The sequence below is a fragment of the Oncorhynchus nerka genome, linkage group LG28 (genome assembly GCF_034236695.1).
Source record: "Oncorhynchus nerka isolate Pitt River linkage group LG28, Oner_Uvic_2.0, whole genome shotgun sequence".
Lineage (NCBI taxonomy): Eukaryota > Metazoa > Chordata > Actinopteri > Salmoniformes > Salmonidae > Oncorhynchus > Oncorhynchus nerka.
The window spans coordinates 40834740-40851627 of NC_088423.1; the positions used below are offsets into that span (position 1 = coordinate 40834740).

The following is a 16888-nucleotide window of genomic DNA, read 5'->3' on the forward strand; positions in this document are numbered from 1 at the left end:
AGAGGGAAAATGTGGAATATGCCAGGGTGTTTTATTTTAGTTCTCTTTAAGGAGCCATCCGGGACGCTTATGGAATAATGATAACCCTGGTGGCCAGAGTAAAGGGTCTCCCTCTCTCCCCTCCCTCTCCTCCCTCCCCTCATCTCTCCCCTTCTCTGTCGTGTGGTCCTCTTTCCCCTCGCTCTCCTCTCTCCCCTCGCTCTCCTCCCTCCCCTCATCTCTCCCCTTCTCTGTCGTGTGGTCCTCTCTCCCCTCGCTCTCCTCTCTCCCCTCGCTCTCCTCTCTCCCCTCGCTCTCCTCCCTCCCCTCATCTCTCCCCTTCTCTGTCGTGTGGTCCTCTCTCCCCTCGCTCTCCTCCCTCCCCTCATCTCTCCCCTTCTCTGTCGTGTGGTCCTCTTTCCCCTCGCTCTCCTCTCTCCCCTCGCTCTTCTCCCTCCCCTCATCTCTCCTCTTCTCTGTCGTGTGGTCCTCTCTCCCCTCGCTCTCCTCCCTCCCCTCATCTCTCCCCTTCTCTGTCGTGTGGTCCTCTCTCCCCTCGCTCTCCTCCCTCCCCTCATCTCTCCCCTTCTCTGTCGTGTGGTCCTCTCTCCCCTCGCTCTCCTCCCTCCCCTCATCTCTCCCCTTCTCTGTCGTGTGGTCCTCTCTCCCCTCGCTCTCCTCCCTCCCCTCATCTCTCCCCTTCTCTGTCGTGTGGTCCTCTCTCCCCTCGCTCTCCTCCCTCCCCTCATCTCTCCCCTTCTCTGTCGTGTGGTCCTCTTTCCCCTTATTTTCTTTTCTCTCCTTACTACCCCTTTCCCTATTTTCCTTCTCTAATTGTCTTTCTACATACCCTCTTCCCTACACTCAGCTCAGAAATAGGCAACAATATATGTGTGTTCCTTTACCCCTACAGGTTTAGAAGATGTATTTATAGTTTTACATTTGACTTTTTAGTCATTTAGCAGACACTCTTATCCGGAGTGACTTACAGTTAGTGCATTCACATTAAGATAGCGAGGTGAGACAACCACATACCACAGTCATAGTATGTACATTGTTCCTCAATAAAGTATCTATCAGCAAAGTCAGAGCTGTGGTTTTGCTGTGAGAATGTAAGCCAAACTGTTTATTAGAATAGATGCCATATTGTTATGCCATATTATTATTTTTAATCATAAAAGCCCTCTCGTCCACACTGTTATACTGGCAGCAGTGTGCTCCTTAGGGTGCATGATTCCCCCTTGTCTGTTCTAAGCCATTGTTTTCCTGTGATGCTGCATTTCACAGTTAGTCTGTCACTGTTCAAATTGGCTCAGTGCTTATCTTAATTGCTTGTGATAATAATAGCTACTCACAATATACAATAATGCTGTGTTCTCCCGTGATATTCAATACAATATATACCACATAAGTTAGTAACCAACTAATAATAAAGCATCTTGGGCTTTAAACTATGTAGATTATGTAGATTCTCAAACAAACTCAATATGTATATATTTCCTCACAGTCGTGTGTGTGTAATTACCTTGTTATAACCTCTTTCTCCAGGTGGTGTGTGTGTGTGTAATAACTCTTATAACCTCTTCCTTCAGTTGATAACTGTATAACAGCCATATAATAACTCAATGTATTTGTGCTTCTCCGGGTGATGTGGGTGTGTAATAACTCTTATAACCTCTTCCTTCAGTTGATAACTGTATAACAGCCATATAATAACTCAATGTATTTGTGCTTCTCCAGGTGATGTGGGTGTGTAATAACTCTTATAACCTCTTCCTTCAGTTGATAACTGTATAACAGCCATATAATAACTCAATGTATTTGTGCTTCTCCAGGTGATGTGGGTGTGTAATAACTCTTATAACCTCTTCCTTCAGTTGATAACTGTATAACAGCCATATAATAACTCAATGTATTTGTGCTTCTCCGGGTGATGTGGGTGTGTAATAACTCTTATAACCTCTTCCTTCAGTTGATAACTGTATAACAGCCATATAATAACTCAATGTATTTGTGCTTCTCCAGGTGATGTGGGTGTGTAATAACTCTTATAACCTCTTCCTCCAGGTGATGTGGGTGTGTAATAACTCTTATAACCTCTTCCTCCAGGTGATGTGGGTGTGTAATAACTCTTATAACCTCTTCCTCCAGGTGATGTGGGTGTGTAATAACTCTTATAACCTCTTCCTCCAGGTGATGTGGGTGTGTAATAACTCTTATAACCTCTTCCTCCAGGTGATGTGGGTGTGTAATAACTCTTATAACCTCTTCCTCCAGGTGATGTGGGTGTGTAATAACTGTGTTATAACCTCTCCCTCCAGGTGATGTGGGTGTGTAATAACTGTGTTATAACCTCTCCCTCCAGGTGATGTGGGTGTGTAATAACTGTGTTATAACCTCTCCCTCCAGGTGATGTGGGTGTGTAATAACTGTGTTATAACCTCTCCCTCCAGGTGATGTGGGTGGGTAATAACTGTGTTATAACCTCTCCCTCCAGGTGATGTGGGTGTGTAATAACTGTGTTATAACCTCTCCTCCAGGTGATGTGGGTGGGTAATAACTGTGTTATAACCTCTCCCTCCAGGTGATGTGGGTGTGTAATAACTGTGTTATAACCTCTCCCTCCAGGTGATGTGGGTGTGTAATAACTGTGTTATAACCTCTCCCTCCAGGTGATGTGGGTGGGTAATAACTGTGTTATAACCTCTCCCTCCAGGTGATGTGGGTGTGTAATAACTGCCGTAAACAGCAGGAGATACTCACTAAGCCAGGGGAGTGGTTCTCAGGTACAGGGAAGCCAGGTCTAGGCTCAGGCATCAGTGACCCGGCCATGTGTGGCCTGAACCCCAGTGACGAGCAGCTCCGTTCCCTCTCCCAGGTCCCCCTGGGGCCCCACGACGCCAACTGCCCCGGTGACCCAGGACTGGCACCAGGAATGGACCTCCGCTCACGCAGCGAGCCGCCGTAAGCCCCAGCCACAAACACACACATGGTTCACCTGTACACCTACTTAAACATTACTCTCTACTGACATACACCTCGTCATTTCTCCCTCTGTCTCGCTTCCTCTCACCCACCAGGAGAAAGCCGGGTGATCAGAACAGTAAAGGTCGAGGTGAGCGTCGACCGGGTCATCCCAGACTCCACACCCAGGTGTCTGTGGACCGGGACCAACGGGAGCGAGAGCGGAGGGAGAGCCGGCGGCTGAATAAGGGCCGCTCTCTGGAACACGACCCTGTGGGAGCGGGGGTCCCCCGATGGACAGAAGAGGGCTATCACATAGACCCAAACGCCCCCCGACATTTAGCCCAGCCCCAGCCAGGGGAGCCACTGGGGGGCAGGCCCCCTCTACAGCCGCTGGGGCGAGGCAGGGGGGTTGAGATTGGGTTTGAGGGTGTTGGGAGTGTTGGGGGCCAGCCCGAGGCTATGCTGGGCCAGAGGACGGTGGAGGGGTGTATTGGGGAGCCACAGGACCATGGCCCTCCACATCTCCAGACCTTAGAACTCAGGGAACCCCCTGGGTCAGCCCCCGTCCCCGAACACGGCCCCATCCTGCGCCGGTCCAAACGGGAAAAAGCTGAGAGCATGCTGCGAAACGATTCGCTCAGCTCAGACCAGTCAGAGTCTCTGCGGCCGCCACCGCCACGGCCCTACAAGTCAAAACGTGGCGGTGCTGGGAAGAGACAGACATCAGTCAGCAGCTCAGAGGAAGAGGGAGGTACCACGCCAGAGTACAGCAGTTGTGAGGACGCAGAGATCGAGAGTGTCAGTGAGAGAGGTGAGACATGCCCCAGTGTAAAAGTTTCCCATAGACACAGATCTAGTTTCAGCGTACACTCCCCAAATCATAACCATAAAATATCAAGGAAGAGACACAACCCCTGACTTCAGATCAGCTTCTAGGGCCAGCTTTATCCCATACTGTGAAAGAGCTTACCAATACTGTATGCATCCCACACTGCAGTGAAAGAGGTAAGAGAGTGTGGTAAGATTCTTTTCAAGACATGCTGAGCACAATTTTAAATAAGCGCTCACTCATTGTGTGTGTGTGTGTGTGTGTGTGTGTGTGTGTGTGTGTGTGTGTGTGTGTGTGTGTGTGTGTGTGTGTGTGTGTGTGTGTGTGTGTGTGTGTGTGTGTGTGTGTGTGCTCACCGCAGTTTTAACACACTCACACATGGGAAGTGATTGTAAAAAGTACCGGCTAGCGAGAGCTGCTCAGCCTCTGTCTGCTCTCTTCATTGTAACAATCCAAACTCGAGGTTGCATCTACTTTATCACAGGTAAGTAATCATAGGAGGTGCTTATGAGATTATTCGATGAGAGACAGTGGCATTTGATTAATGAGCTCTAAATGTGGAGATGTTCTTGTACTGTATACAATGTAATATATTGTGACATAGGGTGTACTTGAGCTCAGCTTGTTTTTTACGTGATCAAACACATTTAGTTAAGTTACTCAGTGGATGTGTTTTGGTTGTTGAGTGTGTGCATGTGTGACTGCATTGAGTGTTTGTATGTGTGTGCAGTAGTGTGCGTGCGCTTGTGTGTGGATGATATTCTGGCCATGGCTTGGCCTGAGGGGATAGAGTCCCAGGCGGGCAGGATAGGTTGACCCTGTCCTACCCCCATGTGACCCTGCGTGACAGAGCTGGGACACAGGCTGCAGCCCTGGAGCCATGGGACCACACACTAGGCTGGATGCTTCTATAACGTCGTCATGTCTCAGCTATGTTACTGCAAATGCTAACCATGTCCTATCTCTTTACTTCAGGTCTTACCGTATCATAGCCATGTACTTTTAGTTTGAAGCGAACCATGCCACTGTACCCAACTATGTCCTAGCTATTTATGTTTATGCTCTAACCATGTCCTACAGTTCTAACTATAGTCAGAGCCTGTTATGTTTAGACTACATACAGCTCACCTAGATACATCACATTTGCGAGCAGAAGAAAGTAGATACTATTGTAAACCCAGCACTGTTTCGAATGGGCTTCAGTCCACTTTGATTTAATGCCATTTGTTCCACATGCCAACCTGGATTGAAACCAGACGAAGCTCTCTAATGACTAATCGATCATATGAGAGAAGAAGAGGGGATTTGTCAAAACTAGTTCTAAACACACCAGCGCAGTAGCGAGCCATGTTTCCTTTTTTAGCCCGGTCCGAGATGGGTTGAGCACAGAAGGAGTGTTCAGGCATTCAAATCTTCCTCTGAGTGCGTGTGCACATACTTTCAGTTCGTAGGTGCGTCACAATGGACGTAAGGACAATGGCAGTAAGGCTGTTAATTGATTTCCCTTAACCAGACGTCCTAGTGAAAGTTTGCTCAATATTCACGAAGAGCTCAACAAACATGCATCACATGGAGACTCTTTTTCTTTCCTAATCACTAAGAGGAGTATGGGGTCAAGCCCTGGGGGATTCTGGTAAAGTGTCATGTCTCGAAACAAAATATTCAATCATCTAACGAAGGTCCAGATCTGGCTCAGCTGTGTATAGTGGCAGCTGAGCTGGTATGTGCTGTGTATACACCTTCCCTTTCCTTGTTGCAACTCCTGGCTCTGTCTTTCTCTGTGTGTGTGTGTGTGTGTGTGTGTGTGTCTGTGTGTCTGTGTGTCTCCTTCCATCTACTTCTACTGGTTGAGTTGATCTCATTTCTCGTGTAGGGGACTGGGAGTGCTACCCGCTGGACCCCACTGTGTGGCATGTAAGTGACTGATTCTTTTTTTGTATCTATTTGAGTGAGTGAGTGAGTGAGTGAGTGAGTGAGTGAGTGAGTGAGTGAGTGAGTGAGTGAGTGAGTGAGTGAGTGAGTGAGTGAGTGAGTGAGTGAGTGAGTGAGTGAGTGAGTGAGTGATTGAGTGAGTGTGATTGAGTGAGTGTTTGTGTCTGTCTATGTTTGTAAGTGTGTGTGAATTTCTATATAGTGTGTGCTTGTCGATCGAGAGAGAGAGAGAGTGAGAGAGGAACAGAGACAGAGACAGAGAGAGTGGGTTAGGTATAATGTGGTTGCTCCCAGGCTGTTAGGTTGAATCAGTATATTGTTCACAGCATCCGGTGACATGGCAGCCATCCAAAGAGGGTGACCATCTAATCGGCCGAATCACCCTGAGCAAGAGGAGCGTTATGCCTAAAGAGGCCGGGGCACTGCTGGGGTTGAAGGTTAGAGATCATACCAGACACCATCACACTTTGGCTAGACTGTGGTGTGTGTGTGTGTGTGTGTGTGTGTGTGTGTGTGTGTGTGTGTGTGTGTGTGTGTGTGTGTGTGTGTGTGTGTGTGTGTGTGTGTGTGTGTGTGTGTGTGTGTGTGTGTGTGTGCGTGTGTGTGTGTGTGCGTGTGTGCGTGCGTGTCTTAAGTTTGGCCATTGTTTTACTTGACTGTGTGTGTGTGTATGTGCACATGAATGTCTTCAGGTGGTTGGGGGAAGGGTCACAGAGGCGGGCAGACTGGGAGCCTTCATCACTGTAGTCAAGAAGGGCAGTCTGGCCGACGTCGTGGGACACCTACGAGCAGGTATGCAAAGTGTGTGTGTATGTGTGTGTACATACAGTGTGGGTGTGTGTATGTGTGTGTAAATATGTTTGTATGTGTGTGTCGGTTTTGAAGAATGACATTGTGTATTTTCAGGGGATGAGGTTCTGCAGTGGAACGGCAAGATGTTGCCAGGAGCAACCCAGAAAGAAGTTTACAATATCATTCTCAATTCCCAAGCAGAACCCCAAGTGGAACTAGTGGTGTCCCGGCCCATTGGGTAAGTCAGGAATAAGAGACTCTTACCTTTGAGGAAAAGACACCGAACCCTAATAGATGCACTATGATTAGGGCAGCAACTCTGTGACGCTTGGTTTCAAGTGTCTTCTGTGTCTGTCTTTGGCACTGGTGAGATCATGCTTAGGTTAGCCCATTGCCCAATTTAATTTCCCACCTTTCTCTCCAAATTGTACATTCATACTTTTCCTCATAGATTTACAAAGAATGGACTGGTGTATGGAATAGGGTGCCCACATGGGCACAGATGTCAGTTCAACGTCTAGTTTTGATTTACATTTTGTTGAGTTGTCAACTAACGTGAATTCAATGTGAAATAACAAAAACAAATTCACCCTGTCATTGGTTTAGGTTAAAAGTTGGGTGAAAAAAAGACCAAATTCCCTAACGTTTGTCAAATACAATCAGTTTTCCACATTGATAAAAAAACTGGTTGATCCCAACGTCACCATTTTTCTGGGTTGAAGTGATGTGGAAACAATGTTGATTCAACCTGCTTTTGCCCAGTGGGTTGAAATTCAAACATCAATGCAGTGCTTTTAATTTCTTAAGGGCGAATGAACGAGTTTACACACGAGGGGAAGGGGGTGAAACAGAATTGGCCTCGTTTTATTTGGGTGTCACTCTTTACTCACTCCAATCACAGACTGTACATACATTTGGTTATAATTTTGAACAGTTGTTTGTTTCTGACCTGACTTGTCTTGCTCCTTTGTAAAAAAATATGTATTTCCAAACACTTGCGAAGGTTGTATAAAGCCTATCAGTAAGTAAAGCTACAGTATTAAGACCCCCTCTCCTTCCACACAAATTTACACAAGCATCCTCATCCTCCCCCACCCTGTGACCATAGAGCTGACGAATGCCTAAATTAGTAGACTGCAATAAGGGATTATTGGTTGTAAAAATGTTTCTATGTTGATCCTACTCTTTCTATATTTGATCCTACTCTTTCTATATTGATACTACTCTTTCTATATTGATCCTACTCTTTCTATGTTGATCCTACTCTTTCTCTATTAATCCTACTCTTTCTATGTTGATCCTACTCTTTCTATATTGATCCTACTCTTTCTATGTTGATCCTACTCTTTCTCTATTAATCCTACTCTTTCTATATTGATCCTACTCTTTCTATATTGATCCTATTCTTTCTATGTTGATCCTACTCTTTCTATATTGATCCTACTCTTTCTATATTGATCCTACTCTTTCTATGTTGATCCTACTCTTTCTCTATTAATCCTACTCTTTCTATGTTGATCCTACTATTTCTCTATTAATCCTACTCTTTCTATGTTGATCCTACTCTTTCTATATTGATCCTACTCTTTCTATATTGATACTACTCTTTCTATATTGATCCTACTCTTTCTATATTGATCCTACTCTTTCTATATTGATCCTACTCTTCCCTCCTGTTTTTACCTACCAACAGTCAAGACAACACTAAATAATAGTCTTTGTATACTTGTGTTATCCTGTACTATCAGATGTTAGTGTGACTTTAACTGATATGTCTCCGATTGACTCCAGTGATATCCCAAGAATCCCAGACACATCCCACCCTCCACTAGAATCTAGTAGGTATTTCATCTGTTCTCGCTTCTCTGTCTGTTTCTCTCTCTCTTTGCTTTTCCTCTCTCTGTCTCCCTCTCTGTCAACTCTCTCTCGCTCTTTCTTTTTGACCCTAGTTGTTAGGGGTTTAACTGGGTGAGATGTGTCTTGTCTTATTTCTGCCCTCACAGCAGGTTCCAGTTCATTCGAGTCCCAGAAGATGGAGCAGCCATCTATATCAGTCATGTCCCCCACCAGCCCCAGTGCACTAAGAGACCCACAGCTAATGCCTGGACAGCTCACAGTGAGTACACACCAACAGACATATGTGGGATTATTATGCAGTGGTATATGATATGTATGTGATAGTAATCTGGCTCATAGTGATCATTTCCATTATGTGTGTGTTTATGTGCGTGTTTTCAGATATTGCCCGGACAACTTTCAGTAAGTCAATACCAAAGGATTGTCATGTCATGTATCATGAGTGCAGACATTTGGGGTTGTCTTGTATTTATATATAGTTTGTAGCCTACGTAATATCATTTAAGATGGGTTGTTGGCTCCTAGTGATCATGCTGGGGTGTGTCTCTGTGTGTCTGTGTGCAGGTGAAGCTGTGGTATGATAAGGTGGGACACCAGCTAATAGTGAACGTGGTCCAGGCAACAGAGCTGCCTCCCCGACCGGATGGGCGACCTAGAAACCCCTACGTCAAAATGTACTTCCTGCCGGACCGCAGGTACGTCATCGTAGTATACAGTTGAAGTAGGAGGTTTACATACACCTTATCCAAATACATTTAAACTCAGTTTTTCACAATTCCTGACATTTAATCCTAGTAAACATTCCCTGTCTTAGTTAGGTCAGTTACGATCACCACTTATTTTAGGAATGTGAAATGCCAGAATAGTAGTAGAGAGGATTTATTTCAGATTTTATTTCTTTCATTACATTCTCAGTGGGTCAGAAGTTTACATACACTCAATTAGTATTTGGTAGCATTGCCTTTAAATTGTTTAACTTGGGTCAAACGTTTCGAGTAGCCTTCCACAAGCTTCCCACAATAAGTTGGGTAAATTTTGGCCCATTCCTCCTGACAGAGCTGGTGTAACTGAGTCAGGTTTGTAGGCCTCCTTGCTCGCACACTCTTTTTCACTTCTGCCCACTACATTTCTATGGGATTAAGGTATGTGATGGCCGCTCCAATACCTTGACTTTGTTGTCCTTAAGCCATTTTGCCACAACTTTGGAAGTATGCTTGGGGTCAATGTCTATTTGGAAGACCATTTGCAACCAAGCTTTAACTTCCTGACTGATGTCTTGAGATTTTGCTTCAATATATCCACAGAATTTTCCACCCTCATGATGCCATCTATTTTGTGAAGTGCACCAGTCCCTCCTGCAGTAAAGCACCCCCACAACATGATACTGCCACCCCGTGCTTCACAGTTGGGATGGTGTTCTTCGGCTTGCAAGCATCCCCTTTTTCCTCCAAACATAATGATGGTCATTATGGCCAAACTGTTATATTTTTGTTTCATCAGAGCAGAGGAGATTTCTCTGAAAAACCGTGGTCTGGCTTTTTTATGTCGGTTTTGGAGCAGTGGCTGCATCCTTGCTTAGCGGCCTTTCAGGTTATATCGACATAGGACTCGTTTTACTGTGGATATAGATACTTTTGTACCTGTTTCCTCCAGCATCTTCACAAGGTCCATTGCTGTTGTTCTTGGATTGATTTGCACTTTTCACACCAAAGTACGTTCATCTCTAGGAGACAGAACGCTTTTCCTTCCTGAGTGGTATGACGGCTGCGTGGTCCCATGGTGTTTATACTTGCGTACTATTGTTTGTACAGATGAACGTGGTACCTTCAGGTATTTGGAAATTGCTCTCAAGGATGAACCAGACTTGTGGAGGTCTACAGTTTTTTTTCTGAGGTCTTGGCTGATTTCTTTTGATTTTCCCATGATGTCAAGCAAAGAGGCACTGAGTTTGAAGGTAGGCCTTGAAATACATCCACAGGTACACCTCCAACTGACTCAAATTATGTAAATTAGCCTATCAGAAGTTTCTAAAGCCATGATATCATTTTCTGGAATTTTCCAAGCTGTTTAAAGGCATAGTCAACTTAGTGTATGTAAACTTCTGACCCCCTGGATTTGTGAAACAGTGAATTATAAGTGAAATAATCTGTCTGTAAACAATTGTTGGTAAAATGACTTAGTAGATGTCCTAACCGACTTGCCTAAACTATAGTTTGTTAACAATAAATTTGTGGAGAGGTTGAAATACGTGTTTTAATGACTCCAACCTAAGTTTATGTCAACTTCCGACTTCAACTGTATCAGTTACAGACTACCACATAGAAAAACAAACAAATATGTTAACTCCTCTCTCTCTCTCTCTCTCTCTCTCTCTCTCTCGCTCTGTCTGTCTGTCTGTCTGTCTGTCTGTCTGTCTGTCTGTCTGTCTGTCTGTCTGTCTGTCTGTCTGTCTGTCTGTCTGTCTGTCTGTCTGTCTGTCTGTCTGTCTGTCTGTCTGTCTGTCTGTCTGTCTGTCTGTCTGTCTGTCTGTCTGTCTGTCTGTCTGTCTGTCTGTCTGTCTGTCTGTCTGTCTGTCTGTCTGTCTGTCTGTCTGTCTGTCTGTCTGTCTGTCTGTCTGTGTGTTTGTCTGTTTGTGTTTGTGTTTGTGTGTGTGTGTGTGCGCGCACTCAGTGACAAGAGCAAGAGGAGGACTAAGACAGTGAAGAAGAGCGGAGAACCCATGTGGAACCAGACATTTGTGTACTCCCACGTCCACCGCAGAGACTTCCGCCAACACATGCTAGAGCTGACCGTGTGGGACCAGCCTCGCCTACCTGACGAGGATAGCATGTTCATGGGCGAGGTACACACACACTTACATACACACAGATACAGACACTCAGGCAAACATTGAAGTTGATGAATTGCTTTCATTGGCCTTGTGTTTGACTGATTGTGCTAATATTGGTTACGTTTAGATCCTGATAGAGCTCGAGACAGCCCCATTGGATGATAAGCCTCATTGGTACAATCTGCAAACCCACGACGTGTCTTCCATCCCTCTGCCCCGGCCATCGCCCTACATGCCCCGCAGACACCCCCACACCGACACACCCAGCAAGAAGCTGCAGCGTAAGTCACAGACAGGTCTATGTGCGATGTGTCTTCACAATATATTTCTTTGTATTGTACAGATGTAGAATCTTAATTTGATCACACTCTTGTTGCTGAGAATTGTCCTGCACCACAGGAAATGCAGATACGCTTTGTGATTTACCTAAATTCACTGAAAACCCACACTAACACAGGGTTACATTTTAACAATATTGCACTTTTCATGTAGCCTACTTTTGGCCAGCTAGTAGCCTAACTACCGATTTTGCAACATCATGGACTAAACGTACAAATCCTGTTGCTGCAGGATCTGACAATATAGGTCAAATTAAGATCCTACATATGTATGTGGTCTGCTTATCCTTTTGTGTTTGTGTGTGTGTGTGTGTGTGTGTGTGTATGTGTGTGTGTGTGTGTGTGTGTGTGTGTGTGTGTGTGTGTGTGTGTGTGTGTGTGTGTGTGTGTGTGTGTGTGTGTGTGTGTGTGTGTGTGTGTGTGTGTGTGTGTGTGTGTGTGTGTGTGTGTGTGTGTGTGAGAGTGTGTCTGTGTGTGTGTGTGTGTGTGTGTGAGAGTAATGTGTGTGAGTTTGAGATATTACAGTATGTATATAAATGTAGATTGTGCTTGTGTGGGTGTGTGTGTCTTCATGTCTGTCAGCATACATGTCTCTATCAATGTGGTCTGCTTACTGCATTCCTTCTGTCTATGAGTGTATGTATTTATGTGACATCCACCATTGTGCAGGTTCTCAGCTCGTTACAGGGCCTGAGTATAATCAAATCAAATGTATTTGACAAATGCCTTGTAAACAACAGGTGTAGACTAACAGTGAAATGCCAACTTATCGGCCGTTCCCAACAATGCAGAGAGAAAAATAAATCAAATCAAATCTATTTGTCACATACACATGGTTAGCAGATGTTAATGCGAGTGTAGCGAAATGCTTGTGCTTCTAGTTCCGACAATGCAGTAATAACCAACGAGTAATCTAACCTAACAATTCCAAAACTACTACCTTATACACACAAGTGTAAAGGGGTAAAGAATATGTACATAAAGATATGAATGAGTGATGGTACAGAACGGCATAGGCAAGATGCAGTAGATGGTATAGAGTACACTATATACATATGAGATGAGTAATGTAGGGTATGTAAACAAAGTGGCATAGTTTAAAGTGGCTAGTGATACATGTATTACATAAAGATGCAATATATGATATAGAGTACAGTATATACATGTACATATGAGATGAATAATGTAGGGTATGTAAACATTATATTAAGTAGCATTGTTTAAAGTGACGAGTGATATATTTTACATCAATTCCCATCAATTCCCATTATTAAAGTGGCTGGAGTTGAGTCAGTGTGTTGGCAGCAGCCACTCAATGTTAGTGGATGATAGCGGGGTGAACAGGCAGTGGCTCGGGTGGTTGTTGTCCTTGATGATCTTTATGGCCTTCCTGTGACATCGGGTGGTGTAGGTGTCCTGGAGGGCAGGTAGTTTGCCCCCGGTGATGCGTTGTGCAGACCTCACAACCCTCTGGAGAGCCTTATGGTTGTGGGCGGAGCAGTTGCCGTACCAGGCGGTGATACAGCCCGACAGGATGCTCTCGTTTGTGCATCTGTAGATGTTTGTGAGTGCTTCTGGTGACAAGCCAAATTTCTTCAGCCTCCTGAGGTTGAAGAGGCGCTGCGGCGCCTTCTTCACGATGCTGTCTGTGTGGGTGGACCAATTCAGTTTGTCTGTGATGTGTACGCCGAGGAACTTAAAACGTACTACTCTCTCCACTACTGTCCCATCGATGTGGATAGGGGGGTGCTCGCTCTGCTGTTTCCTGAAGTCCACAATCATCTCCTTTGTTTTGTTGACGTTTAGTGTGAGGTTATTTTCCTGACACCACACTCCGAGGGCCCTCACCTCCTCCCTGTAGGCCGTCTCGTCGTTGTTGGTAATCAAGCCTACCACTGTTGTGTCGTCCGCAAACTTGATGTTTGAGTTGGAGGCGTGCATGGCCACGCAGTCGTGGGTGAACAGGGAGTACAGGAGAGGGCTCAGTACGCACCCTTGTGGGGCCCCAGTGTTGAGGATCAGCGGGGTGGAGATGTTGTTACCTACCCTCACCACCTGGGGGCGGCCCGTCAGGAAGTCCAGTACCCAGTTGCACAGGGCGGGGTCGAGACCCAGGGTCTCGAGCTTGATGACAAGTTTGGAGCGTACTATGGTGTTAAATGCTGAGCTGTAGTCGATGAACAGCATTCTCACGTGGGTATTCCTCTTGTCTAGATGGGTTAGGGCAGTGTGCAGTGTGGTTCAGATTATATCATCTGTGGACCTATTTGGGCGGTAAGCAAATTGGAGTGGGTCTAGGATGTCAGGTAGGGTGGAGGTGATATGGTCCTTGACTAGTCTCTCAAAGCACTTCATGATGACCGAAGTGAGTTCTACGGGGCGGGGCGGTAGTCGTTTAGCTCAGTTACCTTAGCTTTCTTGGGAACAGGAACAATGGTGGCCCTCTTGAAGCATGTGGGAACAGCAGACTGGAATAAGAATTGATTGAATATGTCTGTAAACACACCAGCCAGCTGGTCTGCGCATGCTCTGAGGGCGCGGCTGGGGATGCCGTCTGGGCCTGCAGCCTTGCGAGGGTTAACACGTTGAAATGTTTTACTCACCTCGGCTGCAGTGAAGGAGAGTCCGCATGTTTTGGTTGCGGACCGTGTCAGTGGCACTGTATTGTCCTCAAAGCGGGCAAAAATGTTATTTAGTCTGCCTGGGAGCAAGACATCCTGGTCCGTGACGGGGCTGGTTTTCTTTTTGTAATCCGTGATTGACTGTAGACCCTACCACATGCCTCTTGTGTCTGAGCCGTTGAATTGTGACTCTACTTTGTCTCTATACTGACGCTTAGCTTGTTTGATTGCCTTGCGGAGGGAATAGCTACACTGTTTGTATTCGGTCATGTTTCCGGTTAAAAGCAGTGGTTCGTGCTTTCACTTTCACGCAAATGCTGTCATCAATCCACGTTTTCTGGTTTGAGAATGTTTTAATCGTTGCTATGGGAACGACATATTCAATGCACATTCTAATGAACTCGCTCACCGAATCAGCGTATTCCTCAATGTTGTTGTTGGACGCAGTGCGGAACATATCCCAGTCCACGTGATGGAAGCAGTCTTGGAGCGTGGAATCAGATTGGTCGGACCAGCGTTGAACAGACCTGAGCGCGGGAGCTTCTTGTTTTAGCTTCTGTCTGTAGGCAGGGAGCAACAAAATGGAGTCGTGTTCAGCTTTTCCGAAAGGAGGGCGGGGGATGGCCTTATATGCGTCACAGAAGTTAGAATAGCAATGATCCAAGGTTTTACCATGAATGCAGCCTCAGGATATGTGGTTTCCAGTTTGCAAAGAGTCAAATAAAGTTAGTTCAGAGCCATCGATGTGTCTGCTTGGGGGGGAATATATACGGCTGTGATTATAATCGAAAAGAATTCCCTTGGTAGATAATGCGGTCGACATTTGATTGTGAGGAATTCTAAATCAGTTGAACAGAAGGACTTGAGTTCCTGTATGCTGTTGTGACCACACCACGTCTCGTTAACCATAAGGCATTCGCCCCCGCCCCTCTTCTTATCAGAAAGATGTTTGTTTCTGCCTGCGCGATGTGTGAAGAAACCAGCTGGCTGCACCGATTCCGTTAGCGTCTCTCGAGTGAGCCATGTTTCCGTGAAGCAAAGAACGTTACAGTCTCTGATGTCCCTCTGGAATGCTACCCTTGCTCGGATTTCATCAACCTTTTTGTCAAGAGACTGGACATTGGCGAAAAGTATGCTAGGGAGTGGTGCGCGATGTGCCCGTCTCCGGAGTCTGACCAGAAGACCGCTTCGTTTCCCTCTTTTACGACGTCTTTGTTTTGGGTCGCAGGCTGGGATCCATTCCGTTGTCCTGGGTGAAAGGCAGAACACAGGATCCGCTTCGGGAAAGTCATATTCCTGGTCGTACTGATGGTGAGTTGATGTTGCTCTTATATTCAGTAGTTCTTCCCGACTGTATGTAATGAAACCTAAGATGACCTGGGGTACCAATGTAAGAAATAACACATGAAAAAAACAAAAAACTGCATAGTTTCCTAGGAACGCGAAGCGAGGCGGCCATCTCTGTCGGCGCCGGAAGTGATAACACGCGCCGGAAGTGATAACAATAACACAAGGAATAATGGTAACTTGGCTGTATAAACAGGGTACCAGTACCGAGCTGATATGCAGGGGTACGAGGTAATTGAGGTAGATATGAAACATATTGGTAGGGATAAAGTGACTAGGCAACATGATAGATAATAAACAGTAGATGAGTCAAAAGAGTTAGTGCAAAAAAGCTCAATGCAGATTTTCCGGGTAGCTATTGGTGAACTATTTAACTAACTATTTGGAAATCTTATGGCTTGGGGGTAGAAGCTGTTCAGGGTGCTGTTGGTTCCAGACTTGGTTCAGACTTGACCCCAGTGATGTCCTGGGGAGTACACACTATCCTCTGTAACGCCTTGTGGTCAGATGCCAGGCAGTTGCCAAGCGGTGATGCAGCCAGTCAAGATGCTCTCAATGGTGCAGCTGTAGAGTGTTTTGAGGATCTGTGGGCCAATGACAAATATTTTCAGCCTCCTGAGGGGGAAGAGACATTGTCGTGCCTTCTTCATGACTGTGTTGGTATGTGCGGATGGTCCATGGTGATTCCTTAGTGATGTGGACACCGAGGAACGTGAAGCTCTCAACCCTGCTCCACTACATCCTCGTCGATGTGGATGGGGCCTTGCTCAACCCACCATATCCTGTAGTCCACGATCAGCTGCTTTCTCTTGCTGACGATGAGGGAGAGGTTGCTGTCCTGGCACCACACTGCCACACTGCTGTCTCGTGTCCCAGGGTCCTGAGCTTAGTGATGAGCTTGGATGGCACTATGGTGTTGAATGCTGAGCTGTAGTCAATGAACAGATTTTCACGTAGGTGTTCCTCTTTTCCTGGTGGGAGAGGGTGGTGTGAAATAGAGATTACATCATCTGTGGACTTGTTGGGGCGGTATGCGAATTGGAGTGGGTCAATCAAGGGTGTATGGGATGATGGTGTTGATTTGAACCATGACCAGTCTTTCAAAGCACTTCATGGCAAAAAATGTGAGTGCCACAGCGCTATAGTCATGTAGACAGGTTACTTTGGCATTCTTGGACACAGGGACTATGGTGGTCGGCTTGAAACATGTAGGTATTACGGACTGGGTCAGGGAGAGGTTGAAGACACTCAGTGAAGACACTTGCCAGCTAGTCAGCGCATGCTCTGAGTACGAATCCTAGTAATCCGTCTGGCCCTGCAACCTTTTGAATGTTAACCTGTTTAAATGTCTTACTCACTTTGGCTATGGAAAGCGAGATCACACAGTCATCCGGAA

At 45.8% G+C, this 16888-nt stretch overlaps 1 protein-coding gene across 1 annotated transcript in view; it reads left to right on the forward strand.

The window, feature by feature from the left end:
- Nucleotides 1–16888, forward strand: part of LOC115113230 (regulating synaptic membrane exocytosis protein 1-like) — a 73993-nt gene that overhangs the window by 37459 nt on the left and 19646 nt on the right. The window contains exons 4-16 of the mRNA XM_065012798.1: nt 2696–2943; nt 3060–3757; nt 4137–4259; nt 5649–5689; nt 6034–6144; nt 6400–6499; nt 6614–6737; nt 8291–8337; nt 8503–8615; nt 8738–8758; nt 8921–9051; nt 11027–11198; nt 11314–11467. Of these exons, the coding sequence (XP_064868870.1) occupies nt 2696–2943; nt 3060–3757; nt 4137–4259; nt 5649–5689; nt 6034–6144; nt 6400–6499; nt 6614–6737; nt 8291–8337; nt 8503–8615; nt 8738–8758; nt 8921–9051; nt 11027–11198; nt 11314–11467 (2083 nt within the window). The remainder of the gene's footprint in view (nt 1–2695; nt 2944–3059; nt 3758–4136; nt 4260–5648; nt 5690–6033; nt 6145–6399; nt 6500–6613; nt 6738–8290; nt 8338–8502; nt 8616–8737; nt 8759–8920; nt 9052–11026; nt 11199–11313; nt 11468–16888) is intronic.